The sequence below is a fragment of the Calypte anna genome, chromosome 3 (genome assembly GCF_003957555.1).
Source record: "Calypte anna isolate BGI_N300 chromosome 3, bCalAnn1_v1.p, whole genome shotgun sequence".
In the NCBI taxonomy this organism is placed as follows: domain Eukaryota; kingdom Metazoa; phylum Chordata; class Aves; order Apodiformes; family Trochilidae; genus Calypte; species Calypte anna.
Genome location: NC_044246.1, coordinates 55366460 through 55387649, shown reverse-complemented (window position 1 = coordinate 55387649; position 21190 = coordinate 55366460). Strand labels below are relative to the sequence as shown.

Sequence of the window (21190 nt, the reverse complement as noted above, 5' to 3'; positions counted from 1 at the left end):
CAAATTCCACCAAGCCTCTGCACATTGAGCTGGCTTCTTTCTGTTTTCGTGGATTGTTACCAGCAGTAGGAGATTTGGCAAGCCAAATTTCTTCCCCATTTGTTGGTGATGGGACCTCAGGTAGAAGTGCCATGAACACAAAACGGGGCAAAAACAGCAGCTTGCTGCCCTGGAAAAACCAGCACTAGCAATCAGACCCAACAAACATGAAGATTTGTCAAAACTGCCTTTACTGCAGGGACAGGCAGTGGCAGGACATGAGGGGGCTGAGCAGGGCCATGCTGTGGCCAGGTAATGGGGGTTTACCACCAGACAATAGCTCACAAGGATGTCTTGGCAGATGGATCCCTTCAGAGAGAGATTAAAAATGGGTTGGAGGGTCACTGCTTTGGCCAACAGGGTATATTTTCTAGCCAGTAGATATAGTCACTGAGCCCAAGCTCAGAGCTCCTGCTAAGGAGCTCCCTGGCTGCTGCCCAGGGGAGATTGGAGACTGACCTTCCTGGCTGATGGAGAGGGTGCTCCCTGAGGTACCTGCAGCATGGCACAGCCCAAGTCTCCAGCATCAGCACAGCCATACAGGCAGAACTGTCTCACAGGAGCAGAATAAGCTGTACCAGTAAAAATGCAGCTTTGCTTGTAAAAACTTAGCCCATAATAAAAATTACTTCTCAATATAGCATTGATTACTAGTGCTAGCATAGTTTACTACTACTATAATACTTTCCCAGTCATTATAGTCCAGTTATGAATTTTCCCTTTTCTTAAAGACTTCTAAATGGTGAAAAATATCAATTACTGGAAAGTTGTTACAGCAGCTAGTCATCCTCACTACTGAAACCTCTATTGTTGTTTGAATTTCCTCATTCCTTGGTCTTCTCTCAAGTCAGCCCCTGGAGGTACTTTGACAAACAAAGTGAGAAATGTGCTGTCTTTCAGCCTGCCAGTTAGTAAAAGGGATCAGTTCCAGCGATACCAGTCAGGTATCTTTGACTGGCACGGACAATCTTTAAGAAGCAGATAAGCACATCAATGTTATTTTCTCTCTAGGTCTCAGGTTCTGATTGGCCCAAGTCTGTTCAGAAATCAGGTAGCAAAAATTAGAGGGTATGAAATTTGTGGCTTCCTGCAGCTTTCCAAGCCCTAAAGCATCCCATTCCACGCACATTTGATCCCTGCTCACCTTCTGCAGTCTTAAGTCCAGGTGCCAGTCTGATTCAAATTTGATGTTTATAGTGCCAGAGTTTTAATTGGCATTTTTTTAATTAAGGGGTTTAGAGGGGCTGAAATGTAGGAAAGGGAAATGAATGTTGGTTGTAGTTTGGCTAAAGTATATGAAACAGCTTTTTAGATTAGCAGTTTCACTAGAACATTTAAAATCAGAGTTCATGCTCTGGATTTGTAAAACTGCAGTGTTTGCAGTTAGCATCTGCATTTGCTGTAGCAGGCAAAGATTAAAGATACACATCTTTGATTTTCTCCTTACACTTCTAATTGCACTGTCCTTTTGACAGGATTTTGTACATAAGCTCTTTAGTGATGCAGCTCATTATCCTCTTTTTCCTCCCCCTTTCCTTTAGAAAAGAGCAGAAGGGAGAATTTAGGAAAATAATTGCCTATTCTATTATATAACCACAGGAACTGTGAGGAGGGAAAGCAGAAAAAGACCCTAGATGAAGGGTTGATTGCTGAAATGGTTTTAACTATTTTTTAATTGGCAAGCTGTTGAGTTGTTACCCATCAATGAAGAGCTCATCAACAAGAAGTCTCTAAAGTAGTAAACATTTCAGTTGGGAAATGGAGCTCACAAGCCCTGTTATCATCATCCATATAGTGAAGAGTTAAGACTGTGTCTTGATCTGATCAAGAGTAAATCATTCAAGAACACCAAGGGTGGGGTTTGCATTTAGCAGTCCATGTTGTCTTCTGTTTTTTTTTCTCTGAAGAGTTCATGGAGGCAGGGACCACCTGCTACCCTGCTTTGAGGGCTGTGCAGAGTGAGGTACTGCTCTCTGTCTGAAGACTTTTTCCATATTAACATTAAGACATACAGGTGAATCCCCAGGGCTTGCTTTTCCGACAGATGCTATTAATGGACTCTGGAGGTCCTGAACAGTTTATAGACCTCTCATCTACTGGTGGACACCTCCATTGCAGACCACATGGAAAGCATCTCTGCATTCCCTTGATGCTGGTTTATACTGTTTAAAGGGATGGGGGTGGAAAAAGTTGTTAAAAGACAAAATTGAAAGCTCTTCTAACTGCTTTATTGCCCACCTGACATTCTCCAAATGAAGGTCATTAATTATTAATGCCTTAAAAATCAGAAGCTATCTGATTCAAATTATGTTACATCTCTGAGCCAGAGCATTTTCATTATCCTATTTCCCATTCAAACAATTCTTCTTTCTCCCCAGTTATTAAAGGTTCAGACCCCAGTCTGTTTTCTCTCATTTGGACCTCTTATTTGCTCAAGGATATTTCTACTCCCTGCCTGTCCTTCCTTAACACTGGTGAAAATTAGTGTGGGTTTACAGACTAATTATTACAAACATAAACCCAGCCTTCCAGCTCCCCCTCAGAACTACAAGTATGCATCTGATGGAGGCAGAATATGGCCAGTGTAATCCATGACCTTATTTTCCTGTTGGTCATCAAGAGTTTTGGGAAGGATTGAACCTGGTTTAGGGCTGAAGCTGCCCTTGCAATCCTTGCACCTGCAGACTGTGCTGTGAAGGTGGCACTGGGCAGGGGAGTTCACAGTCATGCCAAGCCCCAGAGCCACGCTCTCAACAGAAGGAATTCCCTTTATCCCTAGTGGTAACTTGACCCATGGTGGCAAAGCAGGGTATGTTTCTGGAGTTGCCAGAAATGCTTGGTCCTAGGTGAGCTGTGTATTTAGAAATGATGGGGTTTATATCCTGGCATGTTTGTGCTTCACTTATGTCTATTGCCATGCCTGCCAGCACTCTGAAATCTAGACACTGAGTGTGGGGGGCAGGCTAGATGTGAATTTTCATGCTGCTGACATTAATTGGATGAACAGACCTTCTGAGAAGGGGCAGTATAAGAAATGTGTATGGAAAAATGACAAAATAAGGAGTTTCACAGCTAAATAAAGACAAGTGGCTGAAAATGGTTTTTACAGCTTTAGCTTTCATGTTTCATTTGGGAATCTAAAACCTTTTCGCACAACAACTTCCAAATTAAGATTCACAACACCTTTCCAAGGAAGATAATTGCTCCTGTCTTGCAGATGGAGGAACAGAGGTATTGAGGCTATCATTTGAAAATATGTCCCCTGTTTTCAAGTCCCCAGACACAGATACATTTAAACCTGATTCTCAGAAGCATTAAATACTTCCATTTATATTAATTCATTTGGCATTGTGCCCAGAGTCTCTGAAAGTCAGATGCATTGATTCCTAACTTGAATGATCAAAATAACCAAAGTGATGTAGCAAAGATCACAAAGGAACTGCAAGGCTGGACTGGGGCTGGAACCCATGCGCCCTCATGCTGCATCATCATTTACTCACTGAATATCCACTTTGGATTCTTGGGCAAAGGGGAAAGCATGTTGTGCTCACTCAGTTTTTGTCTGCTCTCTCAGATAATTGGATATTATCGCGACAATATCGATTGGGTTTTTGATCAACTTTAAAGAGACTTTTTACCTTGTCTTTCTAACCATCAAGAAATTGTCTGCAGGTTTTTGTGGTTCTTATTGTAATCCTAGCATGTAAGGGCAGTGACAATCATTTGTATTACCTGTTTTTCACCTGTTGTTTTGGTTTTTTTTTCAGCATACAACAGTTTTGCCCTTTGTACTAATCGAGATGAGAACAACACATCATCAGTATCCCAGCAGGAGCTGTGGACTGGCTGCAGTGTGCACCTTCACTATTGGCTATATTTTATGGTAAGAGCTGTACATGCTGTATTTTCATTTTGTATTGGGGGTTTTGTACAGCTAAATTTGGGTACATATTTCATTATGGATATAATCGCTAACAGATTCATGCTGCATGCCTCATTTGGTCCAAGACCTGGGCTTTGTCTGGTTTCCCCAGATGCTTATATTTTTAGAAAGTATATGCCAAACCTCACACAACAGGAATTTGTTGAACAATCCCATGAAAGCAGTGATCTTTCCAAGGGTACATTTTTCAACCTTTTTTCGAATTAAATGTTTTTCTTGGACCTTAGTTTTATTGCTTAGCATTTTTGTCCTATCAAATAAAAATTTTGAATAGGCAAATTATTTCCTGCATCAGTATTTAAGCGGCAACAAAAAAGATAAAACAGTCTTTTTTCTTTACTGCATCATAACTTCTTTTTGTAAAATTGGTTACAGAATAAGCCAGTAATCCAGACACTCTGAAATTTGCTTTCAGAAATGCAAATGTTTGTGAAAAATTAAGCTAAAACTGAAATAATCTGTTTTACATAACATTAAGTGAAGTATTTTGGCAGTTTCTATTCAAGCAACAGAGTTAATTTACTTTGGTCATACTAGCATTTTATTTTTCTCTACACCTTTGTCTTATTTACTGTGCTTCTTTGATACCATATACACTTTATCCTTTCTGCAAACATTTCATGACTCCCTGTTTACTTCTCGTGTTCTTTCTCAGCTCACAAAACTCTTCCCTCAGCTAAGAGGATTTTTTCCAAAACTGTGGGTATCACTGCTTTTTGCACCAGTCAAGTGAGATTAAACTAATGCAAAAGGAACAGAGGCTCAAGGCTGTACTGTCATACTGCTTCAACTATGCAACTTTCAGTTCAATTAAAGAGTCTATTATTCATACACATCCATACACTCTGAGTGATTATAAAATGCTGGTAATCTGGCTTAAGTGGGATGTTGCGTCCCAGGATGACATTCACATTCTGACATTTGCTTTTATAAACATACATATCCTTCTTTAAAAAAGAAAAAGAATAATATTTTCATTTATAAGATAAGGACAGCCTCACGCAAAAAGGAATGTAAAGATTCCTTCAGGAGAAAGTTGCAGTTTTTTTCCATATATGATAATGCATGACTGTGATATTTCTCAACCTTCCTCTGAAGGATAACTAAAGGGATATTGGCAGAGTTACCATACCATTGATCTGACCTCCTGTGGCAACTCCTGTTTTCTCAAAATCCTCTGAGTAGACACATGCAATAGTATTCAACAGGAACAGAAAATTCAAACAATCCAGTTTTGTGAGGGTCAACAGTAAAACCAGGACTGTCTTAAAATCATCTAAGAATCTGTTACAGTGTCAGTGTGATACTTGTACGGCTTGCTCCTGCCTACTACAGTACACCTACATCCTACAGCTACAACTGAAAGGTAAAAGGAAATTAGAGGACAAGTAAAACAGAAGAAGATTCTTCATTAAGAAATAAACTACTAAGCAGATACCCATTTACAGCCTATGATCATTTCCTTTTACTTCTGTTGTTTATTGGTTTTGCCTACATTATTTCCAAAATGGATAGGGCTTCTCTCAAGTTACTTGCTTCCTTCTAAGTTGTGGTTTCTCTAAAGGTGGTCTGAAGTAATTATCTAGCCTAAAGATCATCATGCTCAATTCTGCTCTTACACCCCATTTTTCCTACTTTTGCAAAAGAAGGTCTTTGGTAAAGACTGAAGGCAAACAAGCTACACTATGTCATCGTCTTCAAGTTGTGCCTGTCTTCACCATGCAGGTGTTACTGAAGCCACTATGCAAGATTTGGTTGAGGCTGCATGTTGGTGATATCAGTACAGTGTATCTCACATTCACAGATTGGAAAAATCTACCAGGAAGTATGAAAAGTAGGGTTTTCTCATCCCTCTCACTCAAAGCGTGCCTACCTTTCACAGATTTGGTCCACTATCTGCTGCTAAGTGACCACATTGAGGAAAAGACCTTAATCACTTAGAGGGTTTGGAATTATTTAATTTGGATTTGCTGCCCTTGTTGGTGCAGTGTTTAGATACCTCAAAGTTAGCACAGTGCACTAAAATGAGAGTACACCTGCAAATATATTTGCCCTGTTCTTGGCACTGATGAGGCCACATCTTCAGTACTGTGTTCAGTTTTGGGCTCTTCATTACAAGAAGGACATTGAGGTGCTGGAGCAAGTCCAGAGAAAGGTAATGAATCTGGTGAAGGGTGTAGAACACAAGTCTTATGTGGAGCATCTGGGAGAACTGGGGTTGTTTATCCTGGAAGGAAAGGAGACACAAGGGAGACCTTATTGCTCTCTACAACTACCTGAAAGGAGGGTGTAGTGAGGTGGGGGTCGGTCTCTTCTCCTAAGCAATAAGATATAGAACAAGAGGAAATGGCCTCAAGTTGTGCCAGGGAAGTGTAGGCTGGATATTAGGAAAAGGATCTTTACTGAAAGGGTTTTCAGGCATTGGAAGAGGCTGCTTAGGGAGGTAGTGGATTCACCATCCCTAGAATTATTTATAGATGTGTAAATGTGGTGCTAATGGATATGGTTTAGTGGTGGAGTTGGCAGTGTTCTAGGCTAACGACTGGACTTAATGATTTTAAAGGTCTTTTCTAGGCAAAGTGATTCTTTGATTCTATGAAATGACTTAGTTACATGAAGGCTGGTGGAACTTCGTTTCTTTTTACTTTTGGTTGTCCATGGGTACCCTGCTGTGGCTCTTGGCTTATGTCTTTTTACCTGGAAGTTAAGGATCCGCTCCTTGAGAATTTGTCCTCCCTATATCATTTTTGCCTCAGCAGAAGCGTTTTCACTGCACTTCTCTCACTATAAAGTGAATACAGTTGCAAGTAGAGGAGACCTTCTGCTTTATTTGATATGTGACTGAATCTTTCACATAGGAAAGAGACGGTTGGATAGCAAGATTTTATTTTATATATGATAAATGAGATAACAGGCAGAAAATTCTGAATAGAATCACTGAAGTTGGAAGAACATAGCTAAATGACATTATATCCCCTGAGCATTATTCAGAGACATATTATCTGAGAAACATCCTTTCTTGGAGAGTAAAATCTTTTTCTATTTTTCTTTCTGGGGTTTTGTGGTTTGTTTTGGGGTTTTTTGTTTGATTTTGTTTTGGGGTTGGTGGTTTTTTTGCATACTCCCTTAAGTCAGAGAGCATTTGAGTAGGCACACTTTGCTCATGTTCTCCCTGTGAGGGGAAGCTCTCCCTTGCTCTTAAGGAATTGTGGCCCAGCAGGACATTCACAGATTTCATTGCTTGCTGCAGACCATACATGGACTTTCAGGACCAAGGCCATGGGATAAGATGGGAAAGGCCAATTGGCTTTATTTAGCATGGCTTGAAAAGGTCACAATTTGTATTGAATTGTTAAATCTAGACAGTGCTAAAAAAACCCAAGAGCTTGCCAGTACTACCAGAAAATACTGCCAATGGGCGTATGGAGGTGGTTGTTAAGGAACAGAAAAGAGCCAGAAATGTGTTGCTCCTTGTAATAAGAATGACCTCATGGTAACTAATATCAGAGCCTAATATGTCCCTAAAATAAACTGAGACAACTACGTTTATTTAAAATGGTTTTCTTGTTCTCTCTGCTTTTGAGTGCTTGAGGATGCCAAAAAAACAGACCCTAAGAACCTGACTCCACTTCTCTAGTCATACTGGGCTAGGTTTTTGAGAGCAAAAGACTTGATCTGATCTCTTGCTGCTATCTCAAATCCATGAGGATCTGCCTCCACATGTGCCAAGTTTGGACTTGATTCATTCTTTAATTCTTTGATAAATCTATTCGAAGAACTTGGGTACCTTTAAATTTTCATTTGAAAATAATTTCTCTTGAAGTGACTTTAAGAGAGTCCTGTAGATGTGCCAAGGGACAGTGTTTAGATGGTGTTATTTGCTGAATTTTTCTTGTACGAATTTAAGAAAGGAATGTACACTGAGAATTTGGAATGAATCTGAGATGGATGCTGACAGCCTTGCTGTAGGATTTCCACTAGTGATTCTCCGTAGAAGGAGAGGACAAGCAGAAAAAGCAGATGTTGGCAAAGGGATTAGGGTGCAGGCTGCTAGGACAAACTTTGACATTCAGAAGAGAGGGGTGGAGATTTAGAGCATGAAGCTTGGTGGGAATTGACATCCATATTGATTTGAGAAACCAAAAGAATTTCTGAGATGGCTGATGGCAATGGAGCAGGAGAGACACAGCGTGGCTGTGCTAGGGTGTGCTGAGGGTCTGTGTGTAGGGAGCGTGTCATGAATGCTTTTGGAAGTAGGCACTGGGGACAGAAATTCAACAGAGATTAGAGGAATCAGTGGCTGGGGAAAAAACAAATGAGAAGTGCTTGAGGCAAGAAAAAGATGAACTAGAACCATTGGTTAAAAGAGAAATGGGTGAGAAAATATGCAGCTCACAGGCCAGCAGCTTGAAAGCTAAAATCATGCAAGTAAGTGGGAAAAGCTGGGAATGGGAGAGAGAGACAGTCTTCGAAATCAGAGTGGAAAGCTGATGGAGAGGTGGGTGATAGATGAGACAATGCAGAGGAGGAGAAAAGACACGGAGCCAGAGCTACTGAGAACAGGAAAGAGTAGGAAGAAGTAGAAGCAGCAGAAATAGGCCAGGAGAAAATTAGTGTCCCCTGTACCTGCCCCAGAAGGGGAGTGGGAGAGACAGAAGTGCTTTCAACAAGAGAAGATGCATGCATCCTCAGCCTGTTAGGTCTGACACAGCCATTAGGGACTGTTATATTCTGGCTCCCCTCCATCTCCACATCTTCAAATGTTTCAGTCAAAGTAATAGTACCATCACAGATGACATGCGTGGATAATACGTTCTCACTTGCTTGTGTAGCTCCTTAAAATATAGCTCAAGAAGGCATAGCAACCATTACTATATTTAAAATGAAAAAAATATTTATCAAAATAGATGATTTCAAAAGATGACAACAGCTTGTAGAAAATCTGTCTGTCATTTGAGCTACCTGTACGTAAGGCAAATTTCTGCTAAGCTTTGTCCCTACCAGAGGATCCCAGCCCCATGTCGTGCCAAATATGTATTGCATGTGACATTATTTGCAGCTGCAATTTTCCAGGTGTTGTATAAGCCACTCCATGCCAGTTCCACAGTCCTGTGACTTATTCAGCATCATTCAGATCCATGGAGAAGAATCCAGTGAAAGAAACTGGAACAAGAGGGGATGATAGCTGAATTTATTTTTCAGTCTTTAAAATTTTTAAACTTAGGTACATTCCTGGTGCAGGTAACTTCCTGGTTGGCTGGTATTATAAGAAGCCCAGCATCTTAATGTGGTTAATATGACTGAGATCTTAACAATTCTGGTTAGCTGCAGAACAAGCTCTCCTATGTTTTTGTGGGTTTGTTTCTGTTGTTGGGATTTTTTTATTCTTTTTTTTTCTTGCGGGTGACTAAAAATATTCATAAGGACTTAAAGAAATGTGCCTCACATCAGTCAGTATTAGAAATCAGAAGTAGAAGATTTAGTGTGGGTCATTGTGCTTCTGCCGCTGAAGGCACAGGGTTGGTTCCTACTCTTATTACCACAGATGATTTGTTCATTTGAGTTTTGAATGACTCAGCTGCTATAAGCCTGTCACCTCCTTTGGGAGACATTCCACAATTTAATAGTTTTGGATAAAGTTCTCACTTTCTGTAGAAAAGGAAAAGAGTGGTACTAGCAAAGAACATTAAATAAAAACATAGAAAATGCCCATGCTCTGGTGTTTGGTAGTAGCTACAATGGGAACTGGCGTAGGACTTGTCTGGGACCAAAGATTCAGGCTTCCTTTCTGCCAGTCACTGAAAACACAGAGGATGTGGGAAAGGATTTGCTACTGCAAGAAGTAACCAAAAGGAACTGCCATAGTAGATCAGAGTAGTCATGTATCCAGGCTGTAGCTAATGTCAGATGGGTCAGAAGTTCTTAGCAGGCCATTTTGGAATAACCAATCTGTATGAGAAGGGTTTTTTCCAAAACCTATGTCAGAAAGTTGATACTTGTATCCTTCAGTAATGATCATTTATATGCCTTGTTCTCTTTGTACCTAAGCATGACTGTACACATTCTGATTGCTTGTACAGTCTTCTGAATTCAGAAGCTTGCTAGAGTTGCATGATATATCCCAGAGAAGAGGAGTGGATTAAATATACTTCCAAACTTGAATACTTCAAAACATTTTTAATATCTTGATTTCAGTTATGTATCACTGAAAGATAGGGTAGAGCATTCCAGAGGTTAATTAGGTATAATTCAGAAAAATATTTCCGTTATCAGATTTTAATTCCTTGTCTCTGAATTCTGTTGATGTGCTGCTTTTCTTACAAGGAAGAGTGCTGGGAGCTCTTCAGCCATTTCATAACATGCATTATTATTCTCTGTCCTCTCATTCACTGCTCTTGAAAAGTTACACAGCTCCTCACCTTATTGTCCCTTTTTCCAGAACACAGAGTACTGATTGTTGTTTGGCTGCAGACTTCCCCGAAGGTCTGAACTTGGGCAGGAAATGGGTGGAGATGCTCTGAGTTCAGACCATAACGTGCTGCCAAGCTCTGATGCCTCTGCGAGTATATTCAAACTTTGGTAGCTGACAACAGCTGTCATGGACAAGCAGCCATCTTCTGCAGTGTCTGTCACTGCGAAATCTTTTGGGTGTTATGGTTATCTGCCATTATACCCATGTGCTGAGCTTGCTTCTACCAAGTGTAAGTGTTAGACATCTTGTTGTAACAGCTGCATTACTCAAAGAGACAAGTAGAGCACTCATAAGCCACAAGGTTCTGGCAAATTTTTTTATACTTCATTTTTCTTATTTATAAAACATCTACAGCCAAAGAATAAATGTACATGTATCTTCTTTTCATAGATTTCACTTCCTCCTGATAACCTTGATAGGAGAGATAGGCAACATCTACTGCATACTAGAAGTACAAAACAGCTACAGAGTCAAATTTTGGGCACATTCATTAAAAAGAAGCAATATCGTGTGTTTTCAAATAGTCTGTTCTGTTTTCTGTATCAGCTGGTTGAAAATCTCCACCTTTTTTTAACAGACATTTTAATTTGAATAAAATGTAAGAATATTTTTATTCCTTCTTTTCTTACTAGTTCTAACAAATGGCTAAATGAGCTTGACGACCTGTAAGAAACACATTCATGTTTGAAAACACACGGTTATATCTTCAAGGGCTGCCATGGAACCAAAACACAGGGAGGTTCAAGTTTATTCTATCTTCTTCAAAGTAGTCAGTACAGTTTTAACTTAGACTTTTTCTCCTCAGTTTATTTTTGTCTAAATGACCTATTTTTTATACCTGTTCAATAACAGGGTCTTAAATTGGCTGCAGATTTGTATTTCTAAGTAAATCCTAATGCATGCTCCCCTGTGCTTATCTAATAATGAGGTTGGAGAGGAATAATGACTACTAGAATTGCAGTGTTGAAGGCTTGTATTAACATCAGCAATCTTGTGTGGAAGCTTTATTCCTAGGGTTGATCACCCCTTTATTGTGCTGTATTGAGATGGCTTGTATTCAAGCAAGAATGAACTCACTAAGAAGGGCCATCAGGTGAGGTTTCCATGGCAGCAGTCGTCCTTTTGCTGCTCCCATTTGTGGTATAGACAATGCAGGAATAATCAGTGTATCACTGCTCAGTGGAGAGAAGGCTGGTATTATTCTATCCCAATATAGGGAACAGCATGGCACAGCTCATTTTAAGGAAGATCAGGATGGCTGGTTAGGCGAGTTTGTGACAGTAGTCTCACAGGTACTCAGTACTTGAGCACTCAGTACCTTTTGTGCTCAAAATATTTCTTACAGTGAAGCTGCACAGGGGCCAGGATTACAACAGCTACACTGAGTGCCCAAGCATTATCACCAAGCCATGAAGGGTCTTCTGTGCTGGGCAGCAGAGAGCAGAGTGCATGAGCTGGACTCAAAGTCTCTGAGCTAACCAGAGATCGCTGGCATGCTGGAACTCATCCATGATCCAACCAACCCGTTGGCTGGATTAAAAAATATTTCCTCTTCCCAGCATACATGCATTCTAGTAAATGCCAGTTCTACTTGATTCATGAAGTTGGCTACCTACATGCAGTTTAGAAGGTCCCTTGAAAAGTCCCTTCGCTAAAGGTACTTTATCATGCTAGAAAGTTTCATCACACCATAAAAAAAAAGGGAAAAAGAAGCACTGGCTGATTTTTCAAGCCTTTTTCTTGGAGCTTGATTTTCACAGAATTATCATAAAGAAAAGCAAATGAAACTGAAAAACTTTAAGCAATAATAGACACACTCTTCTAAGGCAACCTCGGAGTGATCATCCCATTGCCTTCTACTCAACTGTCCCATGTTTTTCTTTCATTAAGAGAAACATGGTATCCCCTTTTACCATGGGTTACAAAGGAACCCTTTATTTTTTCACAGGTGCCTTTATCTTGTCAGGTTAATTCTGACAGAGAGAATGGTGTGGAAAATAACTGCAAAGTACAGAGATCATTTGCCATATGTGAAGTAATTTGGAGAAAGGGTTTTAAATCTGCATTTACACCATGCAGATTAATTTACTGACACGTGTAAATTCCAGCATGAAGTGTCCTTCGGTTAAGGATTTGGCTGTAATAAAAGATTTTCTAAGGAGGAAGGAAGCTATGAAAACCACGTACATTTCCAGGGCAATAGAGAATAGTTAAACAAGGATTAGATACTCTGTACGTGACAGGGATTTTTGGTAACAGTTTTGAGTGGACTTTGGTGTGTCTGCCCTTCAGTACCCTCACTGTTGATCTAGTGATCACAACTCTTCCTTAAACAAACAGAAGTATGAGTAAGTGAAGCAAAATATATGGATTTGGAAATCCCCATCAGTAATCGTCTGTGCAGCTGCCAAGTCTTCTCTGGCTGTGTTTCACTGTGAGCTTCTCTCTCAAAGAATGGGTCAGAAAAGTAGAGATTTATGTTACTGAAGAGAACCCAGCAGCTCATGAGCCCCAGCCTGTCTCCATGAGGACTTTTCCCAGTTAGCCTCCATGATACTTGCTCAGTTGTTTCACAGAATCATGGAGTGGTTTGGGTTGGAAGGGATCATCTGGTTCCAACCCCCCCGCATGGGCAGGGACACCTCCCACCAGACCAGGTTGCTCAAAGCCCCATCCAACCTGGCCTTGAACACTGCCAGGGAGGGGGCAGCCACAATCTCCTTGGGCAATCTGTGCCAGTTACTCGTCACTCACACAGAAAACTACTTCCTAATATCTCATTTAAATCCACCCTCTCTCAGCTTGAAACTGTTCCCCTTATATTCCCTTATAAAAAGTCCCTCCCCAGATTTCCTGTAGGCCCCCTTCAGGTGATGGAAGGCCACTGTAAGGTCTGCCCAGAACCTTCTGGGGTTGGAGGCTGGATGCTCTTGAAGAAGGAAGTGTTGAAGGCACAGGAGACAGACATCCTCATGTCCTGTAAGGCAAGCTGGAGGCATAGAAAAGCAGCCTGGCTGAACAGGGAGCTTTGGTTGGGCACTCAGGGAGAAGAGAATTCATGGTCTTTGAATAAAGAGGCAGACTACTCACAAGGACTACAAAAATGTTGTGAGGCTATGCAGGGTGAGAATCAGAAAGGCCAAAGTCCAGCTAGAAATTAATCTGGCCTCTGTGGTGACAGACAACAAGAAAATTTTCTATAAATATATTAACAACAAAAGATCAACCAGGGAGACCTTTCATCCCCTATTGGATGCAGGAGGAAACATAGCAACAAAGGATACAGAAAAAGCTGAGGTGCTTAATGAATTCTTTGCCTCAGTCTTTAGCAACACAGTAACTTATAAAGAAGAAGCACAACTCCCTAGCCTAGGAGACAGGGACCAGGAATAGAATGGCATCCCCACAATCTAGGAGAAGATGGTCAGTGACCTGCTACACCATATAGATGTCTACAAATCTATGGAGCCAGATGGGCTCATCCAGCCACTTGCCATCATTTACTAGCAGTCCTGGCTGACTGGAGAGGTACTGGCAGATTTTAAATCAGCCTATATATCAGAAGGGACAGAAGGATGATATGGGAAATTACAGACCTGTTAGTTTGACTTCAGTGCCAGGGAAGTTGATGGAGCAGATCATCCTGAATACCATTATGGGGTATATGCATAACACTCAAGTGATCATGTCCAGTCAGCATGTGTTCATAAAGGGCATGTCCTGTTTGACTAACCTGATCTCCTTCTATGACAGGTTGACCCACTTACTGGATGGAGAAAGGGCTGTGGATGTTGTCTACCTTGACTTAAGAGGGGTCTTTGACACATTTTCCCACAGCATTCTCCTGGAGAATCTAGCTGCTCATGGCTTGGCTGTGCACACACTTCAATGGATAAAAAACTGGTTGGAAGGCTGGGTCCAAAGAGTTGCAGTCAATGGGGTTAAATCCAGCTGGCAGACGGTCACGAGTGGTGTGCCCCAGGGTTCAGTGCTGGAGCCCCTCCTGCTTAACATCTTTATTGATGATTTGGATGAGGGGATAGAATGCACCCTCAGGAAGTTTGCAGATGACACTAAACTGGGTGGAAGTGTTGATCTGCCTGAGGGTAGGGGGGGTTCTGCAGAGGGATCTAGGCAGGCTTGATCCATGCACCAAGGCCAATTGTATGAGTTTTAACAAGGCCAAATGTTGGATCCTGCACTTCATCCACAACAGCCCCCAGCAGTGCTACAGGCTCAGGGAAGAGTGACTGGAGAGCTGCCCAGCACAGAAGAACCTAAGGGTGTTGGATCATCACAGCTGGATGAACATGAGCCAGCAGTGTGCCCAGGAAGGCAAATGTTATCCTGGCCTGTATCAGGAACAGTCTGACCAGCAGGACCAGGGAGGTGATCTTACCCTTGTACTCAGCATTGGTGAGGCTGCACCTTGAGTACTGTGTGGAGTTTTGGGCACGACAGTATACAGAGGATGTCAAAGTGCTGGGGAGGGTACAGAGAAGAGAAGCAATCCTGATTGGGGTCTGGAGAACAGGTGTTATGAGGAGAGGCTGAAGGAGCTGGGGCTGTTTAGCCTGGAGAAGAGGAGGTTGAGGGAAGACTTTATTGCACTCTACAACTACCTGAAAAGAGGTTGTAGTGAGGCAGGTGCTGTCCTCTTCTCCCTTGTGACTAGCAATAGGACAAGGTAATGAGTTCAGGTTGTGCCAGGGGAGGTTCAGATTAAATTAGTTTAGAAAAATTTCACCAAAAGAGTGATGAAGCATTGGAACAAGTTCCCAGGGATGTGGTGGAGTCACCATCCCTGGAGGTACTCAAAAACAGATAGATGTGACTCTCTGGGAGATGATTTAGTGGTTAAGGTGGTGTAGCACTGACAGCTGGACTTGGTAATCTTGAATGTCTTTTCCAACCATGACGATGGAAATGATTTTATGATTCTATGGTTCTCCAGGCTGAGCAGCCCCAAATCTTTCAGCCTGTCATCATAGGAGAGGTGTTCCAACCTTCAGATAAATCTTTGTGGCACTCCTCTGGACTCGGTCCAACATCTCCATGTCCTTCTTATGTCTGGGATTTCAGAACTGCACGCAGTACTCCGTATGGGGTCTCACAAGAGAGGAGTAGAGGCAGAGAATCACCTCTCTTGACCTTCTGGCCACGCATCTTTTCTTGCAGCCCAGGAGATGGTTGGCTCTCTGGGCTGCAGGTGCACATTCCTGGCTCATGTGGAGCTTCTCATCAACCAACACACCCAAGCCCTTCTCTGCAGGGCTGTTCTAAATCCATTCTCTGCCCAGCCTGTATTTGTGCTTGGGATTGCCCTGACCCAGATGTAGGACCTTCCGCTTAGTCTTGTTGAATTTCCTGCAGTTTTGCAGTGTTTGCCTTTCTTAGATTCCACCTGCTGGAATGTATGGAGTCACTCTGTTCCCTCTGACTTCACCACTCACCATGTCAGATCTCAATGAAAAAGCTGTCCCTCCTGAGGTTAAAGGTGTCCATTGCAGTCACAAACAGCAAAACCACATACCTGGAGTGCTCCCTCAGACTTTAGTAAGACCAGTATCCTGTCTCTTGAGTTAGCATACCAACAATCTCCATTCTAGCTGAATACTAAAAATGTCTGTGTCACTAGCAAACCACCATCATCCCTTTCTTTACTGTGTCTTGAGTGTGGAGCTGGACAGAATTTCACTGATGAGGTAGTTTCATTTAGGGTTTTTTTATTATTATTTAATGTTTATCCTACCTAGAGAAAAACTAGAAAAATTAGATCCCAAATGTTACCAGGAAACTGGAAAAAGAAAAAAAAAGGATGAGCAACCTAAAACACAGGTGCTGAAGAGATTATTCTCTCAAAGAGAAGCTGAGCCATATGTTTCTGGCAACCCCAAAACCTGATGTACTTGCCAGGTGTAGCAAGGAAAAGCAGCAGAAACATATAGGCATGTACAAAATGAAAGAAGGATGCTGCAAAAAAGCAGAGAGTTGGGCTGAAGAACCGTGAATGCTCTTTGGATTAAGAACCTACTTGGAACAGAGGGTGCTGCAGTTTCCATGCTGCCAGACGAATAAGGGGGGTGTATTCCTCATAATTATAAATGCAGGAAGGAAATACATGCCTACATCAAAAATGAGAACTGGCTGAATGCTCATATTAAATATAAAACAAAGCTGTAGGAGTGTGGGAAACCAGTCATAGTTTCAGCATTTGGGGTATCTGTTTTGGGTGGATGTCATCCAGGTGCTCCAGTTCAGTTGCAAGTTGAAGTAATTTCAAATAATTGCTTTTCAGGTTACAGTAGCTAAGCCAATAGCCCAAGTTCTGTTTTTGTTTTTGTTTCGTTTCAGGGTGTTCTGGATTCACCATGTTACAGGAGTGTGGGTGTACCCAATTCTTGAGCACCTCAGCCCAGGTGCCAAAATAATCTTTTTTGCAGGTGGTACTGTAATAATTAACATATTCTACTTGATTGGGGAGGTCCTGAACAACTACATCTGGGATACCCAAAAATGTGAGTATTGTTTTAGAAATATTAACTCATTTAATATACCATAGGAACTTGAGTATGCTCCCCTTAAAGCTGAGAAGGTTTTTAAGCAGGCAAAACCAAAGGCTGAAGACTATGATGAGCTATGAATATGTAGTCTTTATTACAACTTCCAGTGCTAATTTAAGAGTTGTTGGCAATTACCTGAGAGGTTTAAAACCCACTTGGTTTACTACTTTGGTTTACTACATGACGGACCCATTGAAAGCAACAAGAATAAAGTATTATTCTGTGGGAATGCTGCCAATGGTAATCTTAGAATTAGAAAAAGAAATATATTTGTTTAGCATTTTCATGTATAAGGTGTATTCTGCTTATAAATTTACTCAAGGAAAAAGAATTTGTTCTTGACAGTAAAATAATAGGGATGAAAGATCACCTTAGTACAGAGTAAACATAACTATGCACTCTTCCATCATCTGCCTTGCCTAGGATGTCCTGCTGAGTAGAGAGAAAAAGGAAACTAAGACAAACATAATATAAAAAGTAGAGTCCTTTAATCTGTGATAGATTTTTTTCATTCATTAAATTGCCTGAAATAAGCAAGCAGCATTCATAATCACCATAGTGGCAAATTACAAATGTAGTCAATCCATGATCCATGGGAATTCTGTCATTACATTTTTTGGGCCCATAATACATTGGGACCATATAGAACACACTTTACACTCTTTGAGAAACTCCATGTGCATTGCCTAATACAACACAAATTAAAATGGTAATTTACTGCACACCCAAATCTCCTTTAACAAGTTCTCTACTACTAGATAGAACCTAATGCCAGAACCTCAAAACAGTGTTATGTGTTGTTTGGTCATCTGAACAGCCAGGAATAAAGTGTCTTCTTGCTTTTGCTCTATAGCCAGAAATCATTTATCACAGTGTCCAAGCCTGGTTTTCAGTCCTCAGTTTGATGTTACATTCATATCTGTTTAACTTATTAAAGTTGTTAGGAAAGAGGTTTCTAAAAAATGCAGCCACAAGGGATAATTTCACTTGACCTTAGTCCTGTATGAAGAATAATAATGTGGTGAAGTATCACATGTTCTTACCTCCACCAAGAGGAGCTGTCAGTCAGGTCATTCTTCCAATCTCTTCCAAGGATGACCATGGCCTTATTGTCCTCTCCATAATTTCCTTGATTTGGTTAAAGAATATTGATCCCAAGTCATCTGTGGCTCAGGCACTTGCAAACCAGAAAATGCCATGAGTCACCTGCTGGTTTGCTGTGCTTGAGCACTTTGCATAAATGTAATCTGAAGTATATGGCAGGCATGCCACAAATGGCTGACATGCAAATAATGCCAGTCTGGCACCATGAAGAACTTGGGAAAATATTATTTGAAAAGCCTACATTTAAAAGGCGCTTTTAAGCAGTAAGTTTGCAAATGAAAGCAGTCTGCCTTGAGCAGATCTCTGGGGTGAGAGGGAGTTGTTTGGGTTTGGAAGTTTTTTCCTTTTCCTCTGGAGATGCATTAAATAAAACCTCACTACTGACAAAGTGATTTGCAGTTAGTTTTTCCAAGTTAAACCACAAACATGGTAGGCAAGGAAAAATTTGCCCTTTGTACAAGCCAGTGTCTTTCCACAGCTTTGAGGGTATCTGCATTCCTGCCAAACTACTTGATGCATCTGCAGTATAGTGCTTCAGAAGAAAGGAAAGAGACTCTTTTAAAAAGGCTAATAAAACAGCTCATGTAAAACTATTGGGAAAGTTTCTTCCAGCATTCTTTATGAATGCTGCTTGAGAAGACTCAAGATTGGCTCTGGAGCAGCCTTGTGAACCCACCATAATCTCTTGAACCCAACCTCTTGTTTTGGTTGTTAAACTTTCAGCTGTGGCTCTTCATTATATTGGTTTGCCAGCAACACCCAGGGCCATTGTACTGGGGTTGCTGGCAATGTGCAGACCCATTTGTTTCCGTGTTGCTTCTTTCAGCAAGGCAGTTCTGCAGTTGTGCTTTCTAACTGCAGATGGGTCTTAATTTTTCCCAGATTGGCATTAATTACCGACGTTTTCTAAGTCACTGTCAGTGTACCTACCACCTAGGTTTGTATTTCATCAGCAGGTGATCTTACCTGTGACTGGCTTTTCCTCCCAGCATTCTCAAACATTGCTTCTCTTTTCCCTTCAGTCCTCAGAAGTCTTTCTTTTCCAGCATGCAGCAGGCCTGAAAACCTCCAAAAGAAATATTTGTGTTTGAGATGTCTGGCAGAGAGGGCCTAGTCACAAGAACAATACTTTTGTCAGATACCAATAGTAATTCATCGTCCAAGAACAGGCACATGAAATAGCTGAATGTTTTCATTGCCAGAAAAAACAGAATCTGCTGCCCAGCCCAGACTTTTCTCAGCACAGAAGAGAGACAAGTCCTGCAGCAAGGATAAGTTCTTTAAGGAGCCCTGCATTCAGCTCAGCCCTCCTGGTACTGCTGAAAGACATGGCTGTTACAAGAAGAGAGACACCCTATAACTGATCCTTCATTCTCGTACTCTCAAAAAAGGAAGATGTACTTGCAGATAGTTAAAAGTCCAGTGTTGAGATGGGGAGAGGTTTGTACGTTTATTGAATTCTGAAACACAGTTTTATAAGCTTGCTTTCAGATAAAGGCGGCTGCCTAGCTGCAGCTGTAATAAACATCTTTATTTGCTTTATTTTGCTTTATTTACTTTAATTTGCTTGTAGGTAAGCAGAGGAGGTGAGGGAACGAGCTGTTCCCAGACCCATGCAGCAGTCAAAGGCTGAGTGTGAAGCAGGGGGTCAGGCTGATTTGAAAATGGCCTGGTTCAGTACTGGACAACCACAGCCATCATTTGAGCAGATGCTCTTTTTGTTCACACCAGGCTGAGGTAACACATGCAAGAGCATGTGAGCGAGTAAGGGAGAAACAGCAGTAATAGAAGGAAAAGAAAGATTAAAGCACTGGAACCTTTCTAAGTAAACTCTTCATTTTTATGCATTCAGAGATTTCTAAAGGCTGGTCTCCATATCTTTTCAGGTATTGAAGAAAGAAAAGAAAGGCCAAAATTGGAATGAAGAAGAGAGGCAACATGGAGAATTGTTTATAGTTCTATGGAAGATTTCTCATCCCTGACAGAGGCTGGCACAGAGAGGAATCTTTTGGAAAAGAGGAAGTTTAATGGGTCTTCTGCTCAGTTCAAAGATATTTTGGGGTTTTATATGGAGGGAAATGGATTTTAGCTGATAATAATAACAATGTTTCAACCTCCATTCCTAGTTCTTCATACTTGCATGTGACATACACATATAAGATGTATTTATCTCCATGGTGTTCTCAACATGCATTCCTTGCATTAAATAAGTCAGAAAATCTTTTCCGCCAAGAAGAACAATGAGTTCTGTATTGTTTGAGAAAGGCTTGAACAGGTAGGTCTAATATCGGGAAACAAAACAATCCTATAAATTTGAAAGTTCAGTGTAAAAATAGAGTGGAAGTTAATTGCATGAATGTATCTGAAGAAGAATTCGATCTGACTGAAATATTAATGTAACACTATGTAACAGCTGCCTTAAGTTGATAACGTTAATGATTTTATCAGTTCAGTAAAATCTTATTTGCAGTGTTATACTATCTGAATATGGTGCAACTTTTCTTAAACTTAAACAGGCCTAAATAAAAGATCAAATTATAACTCTGCTTCTGTCTCTTCATGCTGATTCTTGAAATTCTAGGTGCATTGATGGCATTTGAATTACATATTTTCAGGTTTTCCAGCATCAGCTGTGGGTGGTATTATTTCTACATGTGGCTTTTTCTTCTTATTTTCCTAGTACAAGACCTGATCCTGCATTTTCAAGATGTAAGTTCTCAATAGATGGGCTGAGCTATTTGCGTTGTGCCAGAGAGAGCATTTAAGCTTCAGGAAGGCACATAAGCAAATGTTTAAGTTAAACATAAGCCTGTTTGTAGGAATACAATTGCAAAATATTAGCGATCATTCAGACTTGACAGGATTCTGTTTAATTATCAGACAATCAAGGAAGAATACTATTTGGCATAAAAATTGTCTAGAATAAAATAAAAGGAATAGAATAATTTTCAGCTAAAAAAATATTTACAGAAACGTAACTTTAAGATCCAAATGTCCTGGCTTTCTCATCACATATTTATTTACAAATGTATTCAGACACATTTATTTTAACACATGCAGAGTACTTCA

The 21190-nt window shown here is 40.8% G+C and overlaps 1 protein-coding gene across 2 annotated transcripts in view; it reads left to right on the top strand.

The window, feature by feature from the left end:
* AIG1 (androgen induced 1) overlaps positions 1-20667 on the top strand; it is a 122350-nt gene extending 101683 nt beyond the window's left edge. For both annotated transcript variants that reach the window (XM_008494069.2, XM_030448316.1), the window contains 3 exons: positions 3807-3922; positions 16809-16972; positions 20008-20667. In XM_008494069.2, coding sequence (XP_008492291.1) covers positions 3807-3922; positions 16809-16972; positions 20008-20045 — 318 coding nt within the window. In that variant the 3' untranslated portion in view covers positions 20046-20667. The remainder of the gene's footprint in view (positions 1-3806; positions 3923-16808; positions 16973-20007) is intronic.
* The last annotated feature ends 523 nt before the right edge of the window (positions 20668-21190 follow it).